Source organism: Micropterus dolomieu, linkage group LG23, assembly GCF_021292245.1.
Source record: "Micropterus dolomieu isolate WLL.071019.BEF.003 ecotype Adirondacks linkage group LG23, ASM2129224v1, whole genome shotgun sequence".
In the NCBI taxonomy this organism is placed as follows: domain Eukaryota; kingdom Metazoa; phylum Chordata; class Actinopteri; order Centrarchiformes; family Centrarchidae; genus Micropterus; species Micropterus dolomieu.
Window position 1 is genome coordinate 28,484,855 of NC_060172.1, and position 23,681 is coordinate 28,508,535.

Here is a 23,681-nt window from a genome sequence, read left to right on the forward strand (position 1 = left end):
CTAAATCAAAGGTCTCCTGTGACCAGGACATCTGGAATTGGATGGGAGTGAAGTAGGTCGATAGGTGTGGCAAGACATTTAAAAATGTGTTAAGTTGTGGTGTATGAGAGGTTGGATGACACAACAAAGAGCAGAAACATACAGTATATCCTGCTGGAGCTGTCATTAATCTGCAGCTCGTGTGTTTGGATCAAAGTAGTGGAGAGCATGAGATGTAAAGAATGCTGTATGTGCTGTTTTTGCATTTACCCAGTCATGTTATTATCTCTGTAATGAACACAACATGGACCAAAGAGGCATCTGTTTTACTGATATGAAGCAATCACATCAGTAGAATTTGAAAAGTATGACTTCAGTTGAGACATATTTCTTCCTTCCACAAGCTGACTGTATTGAATACTTGCAGACTAACTAGAAAAGTCCATATATTTCCTGCTATATCATGTCAGGCTTGTGATTAGTAATTCAATTTCATGACTATAGGCTGGTCATAGCCTTTCTCATCTATTCATTACAGTAGCCCAATCAGGGCTCTCAGGCCTGCAACGAGTGCAGATCAATGATTCCTCCTGGCTACTGAAAGCTTTTAGGATAATAATTTTTTCAGTTCTGGGCAGGGATCCAAACCAGCACTCAAATACCAAGCGTCCAGCTCTGCCTCCGCCCTTCCCTATCATTCTCTACCCAAAGTAATAACTTTTTCCTCTGTTGTATGGCATTACAACTGTTACTGGAAGTCTCCTACTTGGCTGCTTACCAAGTTTCTACCTGGGCGCAGCTGCATTCCGCTGAGATGAAGATGATTTTTCCATTTCCCAAATATGAAAAAACTGTGAAGCAGTAAATGTAACGTGTCTGTCTGGTGTGCCACAGCAAAGGTTATTCTGCAGTGATAAAATAGAATCAATAAAAACAAAAAAAAAGAATGGGGATGGAAGTTATTGTTATTGTCCTGTAACAAATACAAGCACAAATGCACAGACCAACGCTTTTTACTAGTCTCAGAGCTTTTATTAAGTGAATGAAACCTGTGACCCAAGTAGTCATACAATCTGTGATTGTGTTAATTAGTGATGGACTTACGAAAATTACTTATTCCACTTTTTGCTGGGGACCCCCTAGAACTCCCTCAAGGACCCCTGGGGTCCCCGGACCCCACTTTGAGAACCACTGTAGACTACTGAGTTATGACTTGAATGAAACTATTCCATTTTTGAGCTAAGAAATAGCCTATATGTTGCGGTTCTGAAAAGAAACATCAGGTCAGTCACGTATGTAATAACCCACCATGGAATCTGCCATCAATCATTTATCATCCGCAGCAATGAATTCCAGTAAATGAGTCGTCTTATTACTGCGATCAAGTGAACTCTTGTGCGCATGTATTCTGACCTTTATGGTAAATGCATTGAACCGGCCCAGAGCGATCTGACCATCCATCGTCAACCGCTTATCTTGCGTACTGGGTCGAAGGGGGGCTGGAGCCAATCCCAGCTTACATCGGGCAAAAGACGGGGTACACCCTGGACAGGTCGCCAGTCCATCGCAGGGCCACACATAGACAAACAACCACTCACACTCACATTTACACCTAAAGACAATTTTGGAGACACCAATCAACCTAGCCTGCATGTCACCCGGAGAGAACCCACGCGGACACGGGGAGAACATGCAAACTCCACACAGAAAGGCCGGGGCAACCAGGGTTTGAACCCACGACCTTCTTGCTGTGAGGCGACAGTGCTGAATAAAACAAGCTGACAGACAGGCGGTAGCTACTTTATTCTCATTTCAGTTTTCGCACTTTCCGAAGACAAGTGTTATAGTAGCCTATGAAAAGAAATCTTATTTGTATGCCACGCGAGCACACCAGATAGGCCTGCAATAGCCTATGATTTATCAAATTGATACCATAGACTGTATATAAGAAAGTGGATACACATGTGACTACGTCCGGTTTTCAAAATAAAGCGTCAACACAAATTAGGCTGTATCAGGGCTGTTAACGGCCCTGGGCTGTACCAAACACATGTATATGGGAATACGATAAATTTGATTATATTCACAGGGACATTTGTCCCTTTAAAGTAAAAACTTTGACAAACATTCCACAAAAATGGCATGGAAATTGCTTTTTCTTTGATTTTAGTTTGCTAGAAAGACATATAATAAATAATTCCTGGTCAACTCATATAGGCCTATTTGAGTGAAAATCAAGCATTTTCCCACATTTGTACCATGAAATGGTTTCTTTTCTGATACTTGAGGTGCAGTAAAAACACATAGTTCGATACTGCAAGTAGTATGGGACAAATGTTATAGATATACTTTCACATTAATTATCCCCGGTAAAGAACTCAATGAACATTGGATCATAGGAAGTTTCGTATGCAGGCTACTCAGCCTATTGTATAGTCGGCAACTTTACAGCCGACAAAGACATACTTCCGGATTACAAAGTAAAGGATGGCCTGGGGTTTCATTTCCATTATTTGCGATTGAGGAACAAAATATTTCCTGTTCACGGAAAAAAAAGGAAACCCAATGGAGTCCAGTACAATTAACCCAAACAACATTCCTCCCTAATTCCAATGCTAATAAGCAATTAATTAGGTCCATCCACGTCCAGTACACTTACTCCATATTCCCTACTTTTTTTCTGCCAACCAGCGAAAAAACTGTAGTGTTTTCAATGAAATTGGGGGGGGTTCGGCGCTGTCCGCGGTACTGAAGTTGCAGACGGATTTGTTGCACTTTTTCTCTCAGTTCCACCCTTCTGTCAGTTTTGTCTTAATTATCTAAAATATATGGGACTACTATAAATACACAATTCTATCTTATATTGTAGCCTCTATAAAGTAGTGTCACCTTCGTGATCAAAGTTACAAGTAGCAACATGTAATTGCGCAAGAGTGAGAAGGTCATAGTGACACAGTGCTATGTAGGACCTATTCCATGTTATTTTAAATTGACATTTAAAATTGGGTGCTATCGCTTCATCAGTTTCTCAGGGGAAACCCTACATACATTAATTAAGAAGTCATGTCATTATCTCTGGAATGGACACAGCACTGACCTCAGAGGCATCGTATCACTTTTATTTTAATGATACAGTCACATCAGGAAAATCTGAGAAGTTTGACTTCAGTTTAGACATACTTTTGCCTTCCACAAGCTGAATGTATTAAACACAAAGTCCATACATTTCCTGTTGTATCATGTCAGGCTTGTGATGAATTCAATTTCATGACTAGGCTACAGGCTGGTAGAGCCTTTCTCTTCTATTTGTTACAGTAACCCACCTTTTACTTTTACCATATGGTATGGACATTTAACCCCAAGGGTAAAACCTCCACTTCACTAGTACCTGTTGCATTCCTGTGCTATCAATATTCTTTGTACATTGAGCGTGACTATATATTTTGTGGTACTTAAGTCATATTTGATATTTTATCTGGAGTATAAGTAGTATGAATAATTGGTGATAAAACACTTGTAATATTACTATCATACACTTTTATCTGTTCTGTAGAATTTAAGAATTTGAGCTAAATGATTGTTTCTGCGTTCACAATTATTTATTAAGGTGTGTTTCCTAAATGTTTTACCATCTGGTTTTGAGGTGTGCTGTATTGATTTCAAGCTTTTATTATTAACGACACACACCCCGTCCAAAAGAAATACAATAAGACATAGGAAAAAAACGTACAATCCACAATATTAAAAACACATAGTCCACAATATTACCTAGGCCTATTTACATATAGGCTAAAACGCCAATGATTCCACATTCTGGAAAAGAACCTAACTGAACTTAGTGCTGGGTTGGTCAGTGCTGAAATGATACTGTCTGCAGAGTCTGATAATCTACACATACATCTGTACATGAGATTGCGCAGAGCAGGTGGGCACACCAACACTGACGAACATTTGGCTTGCAATGCTCCATCGTGGCACCTTAAGCAGCAGCCTCAAACCATCATTATATGCTACATTGAGCTTCTGCATACTTCTCTTTCTGTATCACCTCCACAAATGGGCAGTACACATAGGGGTACAATATGCTCTAAAAAGGGTAGTCTTAACAGATACTGAGCACATTCTAAATTTGCGAATCAACATACTAGCCTGTGCATACATCATACGACACTGTCTGTAAATGTCCCTATCATCAGGCAGGTCGTCAGTTAGATAATGTCCCAAATATTTAGCCTCATCACAGACTCTAAGGACAGTACCAGACAGAGAGAAGTCAGGGAATTTCAGTTTCCTGTCCTCTCTACTACTCCTAACAATCATAATATTACTCTTCTTTGAATTATACTTAATGTCAATTTGATTTGACTGTCATAAACACCACCACACTTGTCCGAGCAGCACTTGAAGGCAGCACGCCTCAATACAGGAAGTCTCGAAACTTTTCAGCGTAGTCAAACTTGTTATCCGTATCTCACGCACACTCACAGTGCACACGTACGCTTACTGTTTGAATGTGCGGGAGGCTGAAGATGGTCAGAAAGTGGTCGAGATAATATCGACAAACTTTGCTCTTCAACTAGAGGAGGAGAGGACGGTGTGTAACGTTATATCGACAGAGGACACTTGGCGTTAACATTTCTCTCTGACATTACGAGGCTGCAGTTGGCGGACAGCCCGCTTTGAATATCGATATGTGGGAACAGGAGGAATTTGCAAAACACTGGAGGAATGAATTTCCCGACGGAGAGGTACCTCAGATGGACTTGAACTCTGTAGAGGACATCGAGTCGGAGCTGGAGATATCCAAGAGCAACCTGAAGAGGCTCCAGAAGGCTCTGGCGGAGGAGAAATTCAAGGTGATCTACCTGCAGACCACCATGGCGCGACAGAAGAGAAACGACCCGGAAAGGTTTGGAGGCAAAGATGAAAACTTTAACGCCGACACATTTGCCCTTTCTAAGACGGGGAATATGAGCAGACCGCAGCGGCGGGATGATGAGAGCGACGGACAGAGGACCAGGGTGTGTGACACCGGAGGCGTGAAGCCCCACGCGGCAGGTAACATTGCAAGTGTCACGAGCTCCTTCGGCCGGGAACGGAGCAGGTTCAGCGGCAGGACCGGTAAGCCCGTCCCCATCCCTGTCCCCCCGAAGAAACCCATGTTTCTGAGAGGGGACACGGCCCCACCTTGCGTCTCTCAGCCGAATGATAACGAGGTGGCGAGCGACAAAGAATACGAGGACGCGGAGCTGAATGAAAATTTCGTCAGGAATAACCTGTTGACACCAAAGACCGTCGGCAGGGACACTCGGCGGCCTTTCCGCCACAGCAGGGACTTTGACTCCGGCGACGACGGCAGACTGTCCCCGTCCTTCCCTCAGATTCGGCGCAGACCCTCCCGCGGCTCTGGGTGCAGCACCCCTGACAGGAGAAGTGATGGGTACCTGAGCTCCGACCACGACGACTCCTCTTCTGCAGGTAATAATGTCAACGCCACCCCTGCCGGTATCGCTGGTAATACAATGAGAAATGTGAATATAAAGTCACAATATTGGCTGCTGCTTCAACAAATAAAATAGGATGACTTGGCAGAACCCAACAGGACTGTACAATCAATGACCGGGGCCTGAGGTCTAGATTTTAGACAGTGGAAAAGTCAGAAAGGCCCTTGGTGAGGCTCTGTGTAAAGTAGAGCTAACATTTTTTTTTAAGTGTGGCAAGGGGAATGACATTAGGAAACTGTTGACATCTTGACTGTAACAAAGGGAAAGACACAAGGGAGCTAAACCAGCTCTACAGACAGCAGTAAACATTTAGCATGTTTTATTGATAATGTGTCCTATCAATTAATGCAAGCTCTGCATTTGACTTTGATGGCCTCAGTGTGCACACAGCTGGTCAATGCTTTAACACAGTGGCTTACAATTGATCTACAGTGTTATGTGGTTTGTTTATTTCTCGCTCTTGTTTCCTCCTGCCCTGACTATGAAACAAAAGAGAGTCTGCTATGTTTGGCTGTGGACCAGATATTAATGTCAACTAAATGCTTTTAAGTGGTGTTGCAGATATCAGACCTGACTTAAAGGAGCTATTACCGCACAAAGTCTGCTCCAACATTCAGGTAGGGGCAAAACAGGAAAAATAATCAACTGAAGAACAGATAAAGAAGTTGTTTCCTGTGTAACCTCTTCTCCTGTACTATGTTCCTTGTGTAGTCTACATTAAGTAGACTGTCTAGGAGTCTGACCTTTGGGAACGGATTTTCATTAGTAGCTAAGGCCCAAAAATGTGTAGTTCTGTCAGATCAGCCCCAAAGGAGCTGCAGTTTGACTTGGGGTGGGGCCAACTGAAGCAGTGTTGACCTATAGTCACAGACAAATCCAGTATTTTGACCTTTTTATACTAGTTTGATCCATTTTGTTTGCAAACCGCAAAAACATGAGCTAATTTCCTGTTGTGGTGGGGATTGCATTTGTATTCACTATAATCACTTTCAAAGTCTCTTAGCTTCTTGATAAGATGTCAAGCAGGTGCTGCTTGATGTCATTTTTCATGTCCTCAGCTGTAGTTTCAGTACTACACACACAGTATGACTGTGAAAGTATCATGGAAGAATATGGCGTGCACAAGCAAATGGATAAATCATCGTGTAGACCATTCACCATATTGATTAATAAGAGATATTCTGGAGATGATTCAATAATGTAAAACAATGTTCTTACTGCTGCGTTTTCAGAGTAGCATTCAGTGTGTTTGTTTTCTGTGTAAGATTTCCTGCATCATTGAAGAGCAACATGAGAGCCAACAAATTACATTTAGAATTTCACAAATCTGATAATCTGACACAGGTTAAATGTAAGTGATGTTAATTCAGTGTTTTACTGAATGAATGCAACTTTATTTGTAAAGGTCACCGACAAGCTTTAGGCTGAAAGGTGGCTTGAAGGAACAGTTTGGGAAATGTGCTTATTCACTTTCTTATCGAATGTTAGATGAGATGATTGATACTGCTCTCATGTCTGTACAGTAAATATGAAGCTAGTGCCATCAGTCAGTCAGTTAGCTTAGCTTAACACAATGACTGAAAGAAGGGGGAAACAGCTAGCCTGGCTCTGAATAACGGTAACAGAATTTGTCTACCCGCAAGTCTAAAGCTCACTAATTTGTTTGTTAAATGTGTGGTTTTCATAGGGTACTATTTCCTTCCTGCACAATGGTAACACCGGTGAGACTTCAGGAAGTTGGCCAAGAAATATTCCAGCACATTACCCGCAGTAACACTGCATGTGTTGTTTTACACTGCAGTTTTTGCACAAATTAAACAAACAAATTATTACATGTTGATTAGTGAGATAAAGGTGCTGTCAGGTGGATTTTGTTATCTTAGGACGGAGCCTTTCTAGCTGTTTCTTACCTGTTTCCAGGCTTTGTGCTAAGCTTAGCACGCTGTCGCCTGGTATAAATCCTCTCATCTAACTCTCAGCAAGATAGCAAAAAGGCATATATTTTAAAATGTCCAACTATTTTCTTAAGGTGTGATCAGGGATACCATGTCGATATGGAACAAGATTGAAAAACCAATGATTTTGTTAGTCATAGTTTTAAGACAAGGGTGGTACTCTGGTGCGCACAAGAACTTTGTACTTTACAGCCTCGGAGAAGAAGGGATCTATGAGTCAAAGGAATAATATAAAGGCTAATCCAGGAAGCAGGATTCACACAAATGCTGTCACATTACTTTGAGACTTCCTCAAGAAAGTTTGGCAACATTGAGATGGTCTGTCACGAGTCAAGAGACAATGACTAAATTGGACATGAGAACTGAATAAGGAAGGCTTTTGAGTGGACAAAAAGATTTTGTGACATATCCTTGTGCCACAATCTGTTCTGCCATTAATATATGAGGATTATTGGTGGCTTAGTGCTAAGTGCTGTTTCAGTCTTTGTGGTCTGTTGATGGCATTTTATGATAACTTAAGTGATTTGCTAGATATTAAGTGGTCTGAATTATATTAAAGGATTTTAGGAAATGACTTTAGTATGTGAAGTGAAAATCCCCAAATCTAGAAGTAGTAGCAGGATCAGAGCTTCAGGTCCTGTGCTTTATCTAAATAAAATATAGGCACCAGTGCAATGAATACAGACACAAGCCTTTTCTTTCTTTTCTTTTTAGTTAAAGGTGTCCTATTTGAGGGCTGTCATGTTAAGACACAGCTTTGTTGAAATGTTGTACTTTTCAAGGAGACGCGAGTTTGTGGGAAAAGGCTGTATCAGAACGTTGTTGGACATGACTCAATGTGAGCTTGCCTGATGTCTCAAGTGCTGGTCTCATATTGCACATTCAAAATTGAAAGAATCAAGACAAAGAAAACACCTGCATTGTTTTCTAACCATGACACACTGTTTCTCTCCCATTGTAGTGGGTTGGGGATGTATTTTCCCATTAACCTGTGGGTCAGTCAGCACTTACTGGAAGTCTCTTAATCTATTCCATCTTTGTAGCCCAACAGGATATTGATGCTGTGCTCCGAATGCTGGGCTAAACAGTGGAAAGACTTGATTGTGGCTAAAAACAATGGACAATATTTTCAGGGGGCCTCTCCCACTTGGCTGTGAGAGCAAGTTTTTTTAATTGAAGTAAACGGTAGTTGTGTTTTTACCTGGGATGCAGTCCTCTCATGCTGGTCTTGCTCATACTGATGCTTTTGTGCAAGAGGTCATCCATCAGGTCATGTGTGTCTGAGGCCATCGGTCTGGCCTTTCTATGCGGTTCCTGATTCACCTCTGATTCACAGCACAGTGTTGGTCTAAACCTGGAGTAATCCACGCTCCTTTCAAGACTGGTCACCCAAGCTTCATTGTCTTCTGATGATTTTGATGATTTAAAAAAATCTCACAGAGCAAGTCTGAAAATTGAAAAGAGTTTTCACTGGTGTTTGTTTTGCATTAATTCAGTCGAGTCATAGCAACATGCAGCAGACAGCTCTTACAGAGGTGGACAGGCTCCAGTTTCAGCTATCCTAACTATTTAAAGATTTTTTATGGAAAAAATATCAGGGGTTTTTTTAACCCCGTGCAAGCAAGATAAATGTAGAATGAGGGAGTTAAGTGTAATGCCTTGTCTATTTTTAGCCCACAGCAACCTTGATCTGCTTCAAGAATCATGTTCTTATTTCTGCTCACAGTAAAGCGAGATGACTCACTGTTTAACTGGTAAAAGTTTCAGCTGGCAATGTAAATGTGACGGGTTATTTTAAGTTCATTGGGTCAATTCATTAAGAACTGTTTGTTTAGAAGTTAATCTGCCAACCGGATGACCCAGCTGAGAGGGCTGTTTCCTGTTCCTCTTACCTATAACACACATCTCTGTCAAGCGTCTGGTTGTTCATAAAACAGCCAGGCGAGGAAAGAACTCTCTTTGTGCACAAACTGCAGTTCACCTACATTTAAATGTGTAGCAGTTCTGAAGGTTGTAAAGTATTTAACATGAAATTCTGCGTACTGTAAAACTTCAATTAATAGCCGGGCGTGTATTTGCTTCAGTCCCTGAACTCACCCTGCCTTTATTTGGGACAGATCACAGGACTTTTAATTCATTCCCACAAAACTCTTGCTTAGCAAAAATGGGAAATAGACTACAATCAAATTTGTTTATTTCAACCAGTATGAAGATTATTTGTTTGAAAAATATGACTTTTTTCATCTCTTATATACTGGTAAATGTGAACTGTTTCCGTAAAAATAACTGAACGATTGAATTGTGGAGAATCTAACTGATCTAATTATGAGTAGCATGTCCATATTGACCAAATCTTATATTTGTATGTGTGATCTAAGCTACTTAGAACTAGCTCAAGCGGGCAACACAGTTGGCTTTAAGATGTTTTATACGTCCAAAGAACTTCTAAATTCCATACCAGGTGTCTAATTGGGATAAGGCTATAATTTAAGTTTTAAGTTAATAAAAAAAAGACATTAGACATGTGGGAATAAAAACATTCACACATGTGAAGATGAGTCATCACCTAAATCCTAATGCTAATAAGAGATATTCTGTGGTAACAAGTATTTCGGTTCTGGACTTTGGACGTATCATTTTGGAATTAAAGTCTTTGAAGAGAAGGTCCTGTCAAAACATACAATTAGGAAACATGTTTTATGTTAGCACTGCAGTGTAGGCCTATTAGACCCAATGTGTGGAAGCACAGATTGTTGGTGTTTACAAGGTGAGCTAGAGATCAAATCCACTCATAGGAAGTATTTCCAAATCATTTCCCCCCAGAATTGGACAGGTTTGAACTGCAATGAACTACTGGTGTAATGAATAACAGTATCACCAGGCAGGCCTGGCTGTTCATGCCTTGTCATTCTATGAATAGGCTCACTTTTCATGCCTTTGTGTATTGTTAAAAAAAAAAAAAAGAACATGCTGATTATTTAATGAAGCTGTTGCATGGTTGGTCTTGATAATGAGAACAAACCTGTTTTTGTCACTCTGCTAGAGAGTGATTGTTGAATATGCTTTCCCCTGGGTTGGCTCTTTCTTCCCTCTGATAAGCGGGGCTTGTCCAGGCCCGTCCTGAATTGCATGCACAGGAGGGAACTATGAGCCTGTCATTTTGTTTCCATTTTAACACCAGTGTGAATGGCAACTCAGACTATGATGCGATTTGCTTCTGCTTTTCTCATAAACCTGTGAATAAAAGTGTTCAGGCTGGTGGGCTTCAGTGTATACCCATTTTTTAAAAAGAATTTAGGCAAAAAATCCCCACAAATCAGAATAGATGTCCTCCAAACACTGGCTCATCTGAGTTATTTGAGGCAACACTGCTGTAGAGCTCAGGCTCCGACGTATGGCTGCTCCTGTATGCCAGCTTCTTGTTTGCTGGTAGGGCATAAACATAAAGGGAAACAAAGGGCTTTAAACGTTTTTAAATATTTGTCAGAGGATACTAATCTATTATAAAATTAATTTATTAGTTGAAATGTTAATATTTGTTTTTATTTTTTCTATTTTATATAATTGTAAATTAAATATCTTTGGGTTAAGGCAGTGGTTCTGTAACTGGGGGCCCTGAGGGGGCAGAGAGCCACTGCAAAGCGGGCGTGGAAAGGGGAAAAAAGTTGAATGAACATAACTGATGTAGGATTGATGATTCATGCTGGCCTGAATCATTTTTGTTTAAATCAACTGTTTTATATCCTACTCCACCAATGTTGTTATTGATTGTTAAGAATTCAGTCCGTTTTTGTGTGGTGGGGGAGGCATTAACTGTTTTTGGCTTCTGGTGGGGGGCACCTCTTTTCACCCTGTGTGTTGAACTCTGTTGAAGCATCTCACTTCTACAAGATCTTTGTGGAGAGTTGCACATGTGCAATACCTAGTTAAGGACTACTAGCCGTTCAGAAGCAGAGCAGGGCGGGTCCTCACAAGCTGGTAAACACTGCTGAGGTTCAGCTGTACATGTTCTCGAACCAGCTTAGCAACCTTGACTGGAGCAAGAGTTTCAGAGGAGGAAGTTCTGAAATGCTCCTTGTGGCAAATGCAGCCTGAAGAAGGTAGTAGAAGCACAAAAAGGACAAATTAAGAACAAGTCAGTAACGTGGGACGGGATACATGCTCTGCTGCTGAAGCGCGTCCGAGACGCTTCCAGCGAATTTTGATGCCGAGCAATGAACGCATCAAAACCGTGGCGCAGCCATAACGTGCTGTAGCGGGAGTCAAATGTCTTTCGGCGTTATGACGCATGTTGCATAGTGATGGAGATGGGTCACGGAAGAAAAGGCTGGACTACAATCGAACTGTTTCCAAGCAGTTCACAGCAGTGTTTTCTTTCTGTTTTCACTTTGCATACCTATTACATGCACAAAAAGATATATCACACAATAACAGAGCATAATATGACTATAACTGATTATTTAATTTGAATTATTTATTTGGCAATTCATTGTTGACTCCATTGAAAGGCAACTGCTTTGCTACCCAAGGCACTGAGAGTTTGTAATGGGCTATTTTCACTACGTTTTAACATTTCACAGACTGCACATTCTGCTTCAGTTTTACTTTTGATTTATTGCCCCTTCGGAATGCTTTGATTTTACACTGATACTTAAGCCAAATAGTGATTTTACTGCATGTTCTACTTAAGGGAAGTATAATCAATTTTATGTTCAAGTAACTTAAAAATGGTGTTTGAATATTATATGTCTGCCCCTATGACCTTCTATGGAGCAGTGATGGGAACAATGGGGCATTTTTTCACATTCTTTCTAAAATCTCCTTGCAGCGAAGGCAGTCAAAGAATCCATGGCTTTAAATCCTTAAAACTAGAATACTATTTATGGTCTGACTTGTCCCTGTGTTACCTTGGTGATGAACATGTCGTCGTGGCTGTGCAGGCAGGCAGACAGGATGTCTCTGATAGAAGAGGAGGTGTGGGTTTTGCAGCATCGTTTGTTTAAACGGTGGAAGCAAAAGTATATACACAGAGTATTTGTGTGTGCGCCTTGACCTTGGTTTTATATCTGAGGTGTGAAATGCAAAGGCAGAACTTGCTGTGCAAATAAGAAATCTCTCATCTACATGTACATCTAGCACAGTATGTACGTAGGTCAATGTACACAAACAAAAATCAAGGTCAGTTTTTCAGAGTTTGTTACATGTTACATATATACCTGCATCCTCTGGTTTTTTTTTTTCAATCTGCAGTCATAACCTCCACTGGACCCGGTGATTTTAACAGAAGTGTGGTAACGTCTGAGGGGCTTTTTCATCATAGCAGGATTTCCCTCAGTGCAATTCCAGGTTCAAATAATACTCAGAGTTGTTTCGGTCACCTCACATTGAATCCTGTGATGCAGTGTCCTCCTGTAGTGTGCTGACGTCAGCAGCCAACTGCTGAACTGTGGTGGTGGTGGTGATGATGATGAGTAATGAATGCGGTCCAGGTGCCAGACCAGATGCATGATGGCTAATATATATCATATGGATTCATTACATAATGTGACCGATTACAAAGTAACATATTGTGAGCATTTGGTTTCATTTAAATATTAGTTTAAAAAAGATATTGTTTCCACAAAGATAGTGATGAATGTTACTGATTTTCCAACAGCTTACTGTTTAAGAGACATTGGCACACTGCCATCTGTGTGTCCGTTCCTAGAATCAACAAAGGTGTGGCACCTCCCAGGGGTTTGATTAGGGACATAGCTATGCTGGAGAGGTTTTCACATTAAGAGGAGATGTCTTATAAACAAAGACTAGACAAATAAACCCAAGCTGCTATCTCACTGTGTTTCCTTTCCCAAGATTATGGCTTGGGGCTAGGATTTTAGACGGACAGGAAACAAACTCATTCTTAATGTGAAATTCTCTTGGTTCAAATCGAGTTGAGAGGAGCAGCTGCAAGTTAAAGGGGTGGCTGAGAGTGGTGGTTTTCCTGTCAGTTAACTGATTCATACAGCTCTACTACAGCACTGCTAACTGAACAAACCACTCTTGTGTCCTAGATGAAAGTGATTACTCCCTCTCTTTTCGAGACACAAGTTAAACCATGGCAGCCTATGCTTGGTTATTGAGAACAGTCTTGAGCATAACAAATATAAATTTACTTCAACTGTAGAATATAAAAATGCAACAAAAAAGGCTATAGCCAATTATAAATATTTAGGATATAAAGGAGACCATGACGGCTTTTGCATTATGAGTCGATGATAAACTCTGAAGTAGACGTTTTTTGTTCCGGAGAGCTCAGGCAGTTTCTGTGAGCTTTTAGGGGGTAGAGAGTGGAACAGAGCGAGGGAGAGAGGCCAACAGTTGAGTTGCTATACTATTCTGTAGACCATATAGTGATTCAATATAATACTTGATTTCTATTTTGAAATGTTGTATTTGTGGTTTCTTTTTAGATTATTTTCATTTGTGAATGTATTATTTTCCATTTAAGATAAAGAGGCTCAGAATATATAGCCTAGTCTTTTACAATCAATATCAATCTTATAAAAAAATCACCATCTCAAATAAATATTCTAAGTCTGACCAAAATAAGTTGCTACATATTCAATAAAAATAAAAGAAATGTTTCAGTTTCGTTATTGCAAAACCCACACTTTTTCCTCAACATCAATCCTGAATCTTAATACTACTGTTGTTTGTTTGACACACACGAATGATAGCAATGAATGATCTGACGTTAGCGCTGCACTATTTCCACTAGGGAGAGGAAAGTTCATCTGAAAGTTGTGCCGCTGTATTTATACCCTACACCTTAACTAAGGGAACTCGATTTGGCTGTGAGGGTGACTCTGACCATAGTACACTCTGTGACAGAGTGGAAGGGGCGAGGGTCTAGTTTCGGAAAGGCCCTCTCTCTGCCTGATGTGCTGTGCGTTGTGTGAAAAACAAGTTCAAGAAAATTCAACTCTGGCTGCATATCACTCCACCTGTCAGATTGCTAGCATTCTTTTTTTTATTTTTTATATATAATAATTGTTTTGAATGTTCTACCTCAGATTTGTTAAGTGATACATTGTTTGTAGTGTGTGTTAATCGACAATTAATCATCAGGTTTCATCAGCTTTCACTTCATCGCAAAAAACAGCCTTTAAACTCGAAAGAAATAACGATTTGATACTTATGAAATAGTGATAATTATAGATATGGAAAGTTATGAAACTTTTTATAGTGATAACATCTTTGGCCATATGGAGCAGCCCTGTGCACTGTTGATTTTGAAAGACCTAAATTCTCTACAGTGTTGCTTTGAGAATGTTTCCTTTGAACTGACTACCATTATTGTTATTATTATGTACATGCCGGAGGTGGATGTGATATACAGGTGCACATATACACATACAAGCATACATGTACACAGAGTGATGAGTGCAAAGAATGCTGGAATAAAAAAGTATTATGTGCGGTGTTATCTACATGAGGTAGGTGGATTTGGTATACAGTATATACAATATGAACAGCTTTGAATTGGAGAATGATGAATAAATAAATGATAAGTGGTAACCGGTAAAGTGGCTGAATAGTGGCAGAGTTACTGGGTTATTGCACAGGAATTGTTCATGACACATGAGTTGTTCCTGAGTCGGAGTGATGGCTTGTGGGAAGAAACTGTTGCTGTGACTGTGTGCTCTGTAACACCTACCAGAGGGGAGAAGTTGGAAAAAGGTTGTGTCCAGGGTGAGAAGGATCTGCAGTGATATTTCCTGCCCGTTTCCTGACTCTGGAAATGTATGAGTCCTGAATGGAGGGCAGGTTGGCACCGATTATTTATTTTCTGCATTCCTGACTGTCCTACTTGAACTAGTGCACAGCCCGTTCACAGGGCCCGATGTGACGCCTCCCTGTGCTTTTTGGTCAAAATGTGCATCTCACATTGGTTTCATCTACAGAATTAATAACACTGCATTAATAACTAAAACAACATGACAATGACTGAGATACTGCTAGATAATCAACGCTTCCTTAGAACTCCATAAAACTCTTCAATTCATCAATCTTATTTTAACGCTGTCCCAACTTTTGTTGAGTGTGTTGCAGGCATGAAATTCTAACTTTGAATATACTTAAAAAATACAATTACCCTGGTCAGTAAAACTATTGAAAACCTTTTCTTTGTACCTTTGTTAGTTAAATAAAGGTTCATATTAATTAATAAATCACAGATTTTTGTTTTGATTGCATTTTGGTAAATATCCCAGCTTTTCTGGAAATGGGGTTTGTAGATGCCGTTTGCATGCAGAAGATCTAATTTTTTTTTATAGCTGACATTTAGAAAAACTTCCTCTATGAACATTTGAAAAACACCAAGCCACTTCTGATTGGCTGACTCCTGTGGCTGCCATGGAGACCCCCCTTGTGGTGGGTGTTTGTGTATGTTTGTGTATGTTTGTGTTTGCAGTGCATATGGGCCCACAGAGCCCTGCATTCTTCTCTTACACACTGTCAGTGGGTGTGCATGGCCACACATAACAGTTCACCACTCCCAAATGATTTTGCAGCTACTCCCATTTTGATTGGATGGGGGTCAAAATGCATTTAATCATGCATCCTGTTGATGGTTTCAGTTCTTCATTCATAAAAGCGACACATAAATGACTATAATTATTTAATTTTTCATTTAATATTGAACACTTTGGGGCTCCATAATGTACAGCTGAAAGCCATTTTGGGTACTTGATAATTATATGTTTTTAATAATTATGTCTTTGTTTTTATATTGTTTTTTAATGAGCACAACTTCATATGTGGTTCTACGACCCAGCAAGATAAAGGTCAGATTTGATAGACCAAATCCAATGAAGACACTGCACTTCAATGCATCAAGCTTCTGTTTTTAAAAGTAGGAGTCTCAAATCTAACTTCAGGTCATTAACCAGGAGTGAGAGCTGTGTAATGACCTGAATAATCTGTACCAGTACCACAGTTAACTTGTCATAACTTTTTCTAGAGGAGGAGGAAATAGAAATGATTCTCAGGTGTTATTGAGAAACATTTTCTGCACAGCTAGTTTCCTACCTTATATACAATTAAATTTCTCTCATATTTTCTATTGGTAGTATGTAGCTCTGTAGGTTGATCACTTGTTGTTGCAGAAGGAAGCTGAATGCAATAGCTGACCAGTGTGATACTTCAGTGGTTTCTGCTGACTCAGACTGGTTAGGACAGAGAACAAGATCTGAACAACAATTGCTTCTTCTTCAGCTGTTTCATATGATTTAATGGGTATAAGTAGACCGATGTTGACATTTGATAACCACAAGTTCCTAATGCTTAGAAGGCTTAGTGTAACAAAAAGCAAACCACAGATTGGTCTGATGCTTATTTGTAAATGTGCTCTGAACTACTTTTAACAGCAAGGTGTAGTAAAGTATAGCAGAAAGCCCAAACCAAAACCTGCCAAAATCTAAAACTACGTATCATTAGAGTGTACTACATGTCCAGCAAACAAGTTGCGATCGCAGTCTTGTTCTGTCCCTGAATGTCGGCCTTGTGTTCTCCCTGCTGGTGTGTGAAGTTCTCATGGTGACAGTGTCAGATGGCGGCCATGTTTAGGCCAGAGGAAAAATGTTTTCATGGACTGTCAGACCATCACCTCTATTATGGAGACTTAACTCAGGCTTTTAACTTTCACAGCAGGACATGTTCTCATGACATAACTTTCTTTTTTGCCCTGATCAGAAGGTTATTGTTTATCAGTGCTACAGGACACAATTTCTTGCCAGCTTTTGTCACTCCTTCCCTTTTGTGTCCTTCTCAAAAAAGCTATTTTTGTTGTTAGTTGCACAGCGGGGAATTAATGAAGCTCTGGTTTTCACTCGAGTATTGCAGCTTTAAAACACTTAAACACACTAAGAACATGAAGGCATTCTCAGTTCTCTGTCCCAGTGGTAATTATCTTGTGGACATCCTTTGCTGCACTCACATATTTCGCTTCCTCATATTACGAGGTGGAAATAGAAACGGACAAATAAATAAAAAGGTGAACTGAGAGATTTATAGAAATTGTTAAATGGAAACCACTTGGTACTCTAATGACGCCACAGCATAATAATATTTTAATCACTTGTTCTGTGCTAACACAGTCAGGATGGGAAAGCTTGCTTGTTGGTTATCTGACTAAGTGAATGGCTGCGTAAGAGGAAGGAAAGAAGTGTTACAGGAGCTCCCACTGTGGGTATTGAGTGTCACCGTGTCGGATCCCATGTGGAAACACTTGCTGCATTGAGCCTGCAGGTATAGGGTTAACAGGATAGGCATATGATTATGAGGAAGAACACACCTGTGGAAAGTGTCTTCCTTTCATTGTGTTTAAACTGCACAGTGTTGAGGGACTCCGTGGAGGACCAGACACTTGTTTGTTGGTGCAAATTATAATTTGGTTCTAATGGCAAGGTCTGGGCAAATGAACAGAGAGAAATGCAACACAGTGTGGTTAGCTCTCAGGATTAGATTTGTTTACAAAATATATAAAAATATAATCAAAATATTATATATCAAAATATGATAATATAATATATATTACAATATATAATTCTGCTGAAACACTGCCCTTATTGTAGTGGATGCATTGTACTTGCATTTTGTTTTTGCTCAGTATATGGAGGGTTTTAATGAATCCTGTTGGTTTGTTCTGCTTCTCAGTTGTAGGAAGGTGGGTGGTATCATGTGAAAAAGTGACGTTAATACGTACTCCCTGTAAGACACTTTATGATGTTAATGAAAGTTGCTTGTTTGTATCTTCACGCAGAGCTGGTTTTAAACAGGCCTCTCTGGTTCAGAGAAATAACTGCCGCCCTCACAGCAAATCCATACATTTTGTAACAAGCTGAAAACAGGCTGATCTGGATGTATGGACTGAAATGCTGCTTATGCCTTTACAATGCAGCTTTCACTCTCTGCTTTGCGGTGAGTGTGTGTGCTGTATTCTGATACAGTTAACCTGAGTTTGGGGATGTGCCAGCTGGCCAACCAATCCTTCTGCAGCTCCAGCGTCGAGCTCACTCACTATACGTGCCACATTTCATCATTAGTTAGAGCTTTTTGTTTCCACTAAAAATCTGAAAATGAATGCTCAAACACTTGTGTGACATAATACTTGTGAGAGCTCACCTTAACTGGAGGGGCTCTAATGGGACTGAGAGAAGGTGGGGAGATGGACACAGCACCCTCATGTGGACATTTGTAACAATGACAGTTTTGCTGTGGTGTGTTTGTTTTCAGTCTGTAGTGTTTCAGTGTTCATGTGTTTGTTTTTTCAGATGTCCAGTTAGAGGTGTTGTAGTGATTTACGTGCTAGCAATAATGTAAGTGTGTATAGTCGGGTGAACCCCATATTCATTTTCATTACATTTGTGTGAAGTATTGCACCGTGCTGTTGAAAAGGAACTCCACCAGTTTAATTGTGATTATGAGTACCACTGAGCCTGTAAAGACAGTTGAATATTTTTTTCTAAATAACCCTGATGATGTCATGGTGATGTCATCAGGGTTATCTCAGCTTGGGCTAAAGACCTAAATGTTTAATAGGAAGCCTGTATTATAAACTGGGGGTTTGAGGTTGAAAAGCTGGCAGGGAAGGAAATCAAAACAGTGATGTTAATGAGATGCATTATGGGAAATGTAGGATTCAGCATATTTTGACTCAAGTACAAGGTAGTTTATTTATATACAGACTAAAAGTCAAGATATCTCTTCGTTTGGTGGTTTGATTTTAACCACTCTTATTTCAATTTGTCTCTTTGTAGGTTAAACAGTAAATTATAAACCCACTTTTAAGTAGCAGTTGAGAATAATGGGAATTGAAGTTGTTTATTTTGTTCAAGTGTTCAAAATTAAAATTGTTGATTATGTTTCCTACCTTCAGTGGGCTGTCAATACAACAGACTAATTGTTATGGTACTTACGGTCAAGTAATCTCAGAGCTGTGAGAGGTTTGTAAACTTACCTTTTTTAATGTGCAAACACCAAACTCAGCCATCATGATCCATCCATTCTCTGTTTGTTTCTCTACTAGAAAGTTTGTTTTAAATAAAACAAATACATTTAGAAAATAGGTCAGTCTTGCAAAATACAATTTTCCTTCAATAAAGGATTCTTTGATCTCACATTCCTACTTGTAATATCTCTTTACTCGAGCCCCTGAACTTGTGTTGACAGGAAACTAAACACTAGAGTGCAGTAGTTATTTATACATCAGCACCTTCGCTGTACTCCCTGTCCACTTTTTTAATGGGGGGTGTGTGTGTGTGTGATTGTTTCTGTGACCAGATGGTGGCGTTGCAATTTATAGGCAGGCACCTGATGCAGTCAGTCAGATCAGAAATCAATTTGTTGAGTGGATATACACGCGGTGCCTTTATATTCCTTGACACACTCACAAAGACTTGCAGGTGCATAGCCAGATAGACAGTCTTATCTCTCCTCTGGGTTGGTTTCAGAAAGCCAGGCAAGCCCCACGTGCAAGTGTGTCTGTGAAAGAGGAAAAATGAAGCTGGTCTGTACAAGAAACAAACACTAATAATGAGCAAACCGTGTAAATAACACGTGAGACTTTTTACAGTGTGTGTGCACCTTTCAACGTGTGTGTGTGTGTGTGTGTGTATTGTATTGTGTGGATGGTGTCTGGTGTCTGTCCAAACACAGCATGATTCAGATGATTTCCACATTGACCTCAATAGATCAAAGTGAATTCAGCTGGCATAGATCTCTCTCTCTCTCTCTTTCTCTCTTTCTCTCTTTCTCTCTTTCTTTCTTTCTCACGCACGCACGCACGCACGCACGCACACCCTTTCCTTGATGTCTTTGTCCCTTTTTCTTTTCTTCTCCTTGACACAAACAGGCACATGATTGTATTTAAGGAAGCTTGGTTTTTTCATAAATCATTGGCTGGTTTAATATAGAAACCACAGACAAACACAGATATGTCAAGGTGGTCGGCTAGACAGGGTCTTTCCACATAATGGTGAAGGAGTTCGGGGGGGAAGGTCCAGGGGAAATGAGGTGAGAGGGGATCTCGCCTGCCGGAGCACACACTGTGTTGCATAGTACACACACACACACACACACACACACACACACACACACACACACACACACACACACACACACACACACACACACACACACACACACAAATTCCCATACAGACAAGATCTCATGTTTGTTTTTTTGTAACTTTGACCTAATCAGATAGAATGGCTTAACTGCAAAAGTGTTAACAATCAAAGTGATAAAGAAAAAGTAAAGAATAATCTTCTTCTAATAACACACACACTCACACACATAGGAGTAGAAGAAGAAGGAATGGGAGAATCTAGAGATAATAATTATTGGTAAAGGTAATTGTTGGATGAATGACTCTTATTGTATTAAAGATAAAACAAAATGAAAAAAATACAGTGATTATGATCAACACAGAGGACAAACAAATTACTTAAATGTGCAGTGAAGATAATAACAAAACCCCTGGGGCTTATCACAACATTTTCACTTAATAATAAAAAAACAGAAACTAGCAGACAATAACAAACAATAAAAAAATGCCCTAGATGATTTGAGGCATTTCTATTTAACAAGCAGACATTCATCACTAGTGCACTGGGCTTTTTAATAATGCATAGCCATTGCACATCCCCGCTGCCATCTCCCCCAACCCCCAAAACAAAGGGACATGTCTGAAAAACATATAGCTAGAGAATATCGTCATTCTTCTCCAAGGTGTGTGTTCACACTTTAGAGAGTTCCTCAGATGCAGCTGTGTGCAAGTGACAATAATAAATACCACAGTCAAGACCCAGTGTTGGACAGGAAGTAGAGCTTGATTAAAATAATTTTTGTTGCTGTTTGTCTCTGTGTTAATATTATGAATAAAGATGGTATGGTTAGCGACGGTCTTGTATACCCAACTACAGACTAAGTTGTGTACAGCCATGTTTTCAGTATAAAACATTTTTGACCTTTCACTGTTATTTCTACCTTCACAAAACAGCAAATTATTTTGAAAGATAAATATAATTTCATACTATTTTGTGAAATTTACAACAGTGAAAATGTTTTGTCTTTCTAGTGATTTATTTAATTTTTAATTTAATCTCTCTTTGCCAGGACAAATTTTATTAAGCCTGAATTATTTGTGTTTCTGTGCATTCGGTTTTGCTCCAGCGCTTCGTTAAGCTTTGTCGAAGCCACTCATATGGAAACACAGTGGGCTACTTACTACATTTTGAAGTGTGTTGGTTGGGGTGAGGGGGGTGTGCATAGTGGCACCAGGCATACATACACATACCCCTCTGTGGATGTGCTCTGTGAAGTGGGGTGGTGGCTGGAAAATTAGTGCTATCAACAGACCACCCCCGCCCCCTCGCTCATTCATGCCCCAGGCCTGGGGTCGAAATGTTGGGGAAGAGTAAAAGGGGTAGATGTGGGTGGGGTTGGTGGAATTGGGTGGGGCAGGGGTATCTGGGTAGAACAGAGAGGATGGAGGGGTGACAGAATGGTGGGTCGAAGTTTGATTGGCTGGTGGGTGGCAACGCTGCCTCATTACACAGCAATGGATCAACCTACAGCCGGGACATGGAAGCTTTTACATTTGTACAGCGAACAGATAGCCCATTTGACTATAACGGTGGCAAAATACAATGTGTCCCTGAAAACCATTTTTGTTCATGTTCAATTCATATATTGTGTGTAGATTTTTTTCTTTCTGTATACACTAAGTCCATAATGTTTTTATCCACTCAAGTAGAAGCTTTTTTTAAATGCATAGAATAAGGCTTAGTTACGCCTTCAAAGACTTAAGAAGCAGTTTTTCAGTAGAAACAGTTGAGTGAATAGTCAGATTTTCTGCGGGAGTCAGTGGTGCAGAAGACCTTTAGTTCAAATTTGACTTTGTGAAGCCTAAATATGCCTTTGAGCGTCGTACAGTACAGTGGGTTGATCACAGTGGGATTACATACATGATCAAAAGCAAGTATTGATTTTAGGCTTTTTTTGTGTTGTAGCCCATATTTCTTGCTTTACTGAGTAATGATGGTATTGTCTTTTTGAGTTCTGTTGTGTTACACCCACATTAATTACACCCACTCTCACTATTCTTTGCAAATATCCACAAGAGGAGACTGTACGAGCTGATTTTAGACTCCACCTGAAGGTAACCCAGTCTTTCCTGGGAATTTCGATATGGAGACAAACAATTAAAATTAAGAGAGCCTGAAGTCTAGATCTTATCTATCCATGCAATCCACCTGCTCGGCCTTTATGTCAACACACACACACACACACACACACACACACACACACACACACACACACACACACACACACACACACACACACACACACACACATAGAGTAGAGGACTGTTGCTGAATGTTGACCTTTAAGGAGAATGAAGCATTTCTGATACATTGAGCTTTGTTGTTGTGTTACAAAGAGACAGACTGCTCCCCCCAACATCTGCAACTAGACAGATACTTCAGCTGCTCTTACCTGAACCCACTGTGCAAACTGGATGGCTGTGCTTGTTGTTTTTGTGTGTGTGTGTGTGTGTGTGTCAAAGGGTTGTAGAGACAGTTAGTAATTGCCCATTTTACTACACAGCTTGACTGCCTATTAATATTTGATAAATGTAGGTTTGTGACGCTCCAGGAAGACTAACACGCAGCTTGGTGTGTTTGTACATACTGTATGGCGTGTGTGTGTGTGTGTGTGTGTGTTTGTGTGTGTGTGTGTTTTTTCTTTGTTTGGCTCTGCCGCTTGAATGATGAGGCATTTGAGAGAGGGAGGTGGCAGCCCAAAAACCATGAAGACAGGTACATGCGCTCACAGAAATGCACACATTGGTAGAGGTGTGTGTGTGTGTGTGTGTGTGTGTGTGTGTGAGGGAGAGAGAGAGAGAGAGAGAGTGAGAGTGAGTGAGTGAGAAACCCTACTGTCCCAGATTTAAGACAAAGGATGTGTAAGGCTGTACAGTAGATACATCTATTTTTGATGAAGTACCACTAATCAACCTTGTGTTCTTCTCCGCCTGCTTGGCATTCCCTTTACATTCACCTGTGTGTGTGTGTGCGCGCGCGCGTGTGCGTGTGCCCTCAAAACCCTGAGTTTGTGCATGTTTTTGTCATGCCAATGTGGTTTTCCTCCTTCATAATGCCACCTTTATATTCATTAATAACACTGACGTACATTA

General features: G+C 40.2%; 1 protein-coding gene across 1 annotated transcript in view; it reads left to right on the top strand.

The window, feature by feature from the left end:
• The first annotated feature begins 4,429 nt into the window (after positions 1 to 4,429).
• The window catches only part of abr (ABR activator of RhoGEF and GTPase), a 125,356-nt gene continuing 106,104 nt past the window's right edge, over positions 4,430 to 23,681 (top strand). Inside the window, exon 1 of the mRNA XM_046039550.1 lies at positions 4,430 to 5,457. Coding sequence (XP_045895506.1) covers positions 4,671 to 5,457 — 787 coding nt within the window. The 5' untranslated portion in view covers positions 4,430 to 4,670. The remainder of the gene's footprint in view (positions 5,458 to 23,681) is intronic.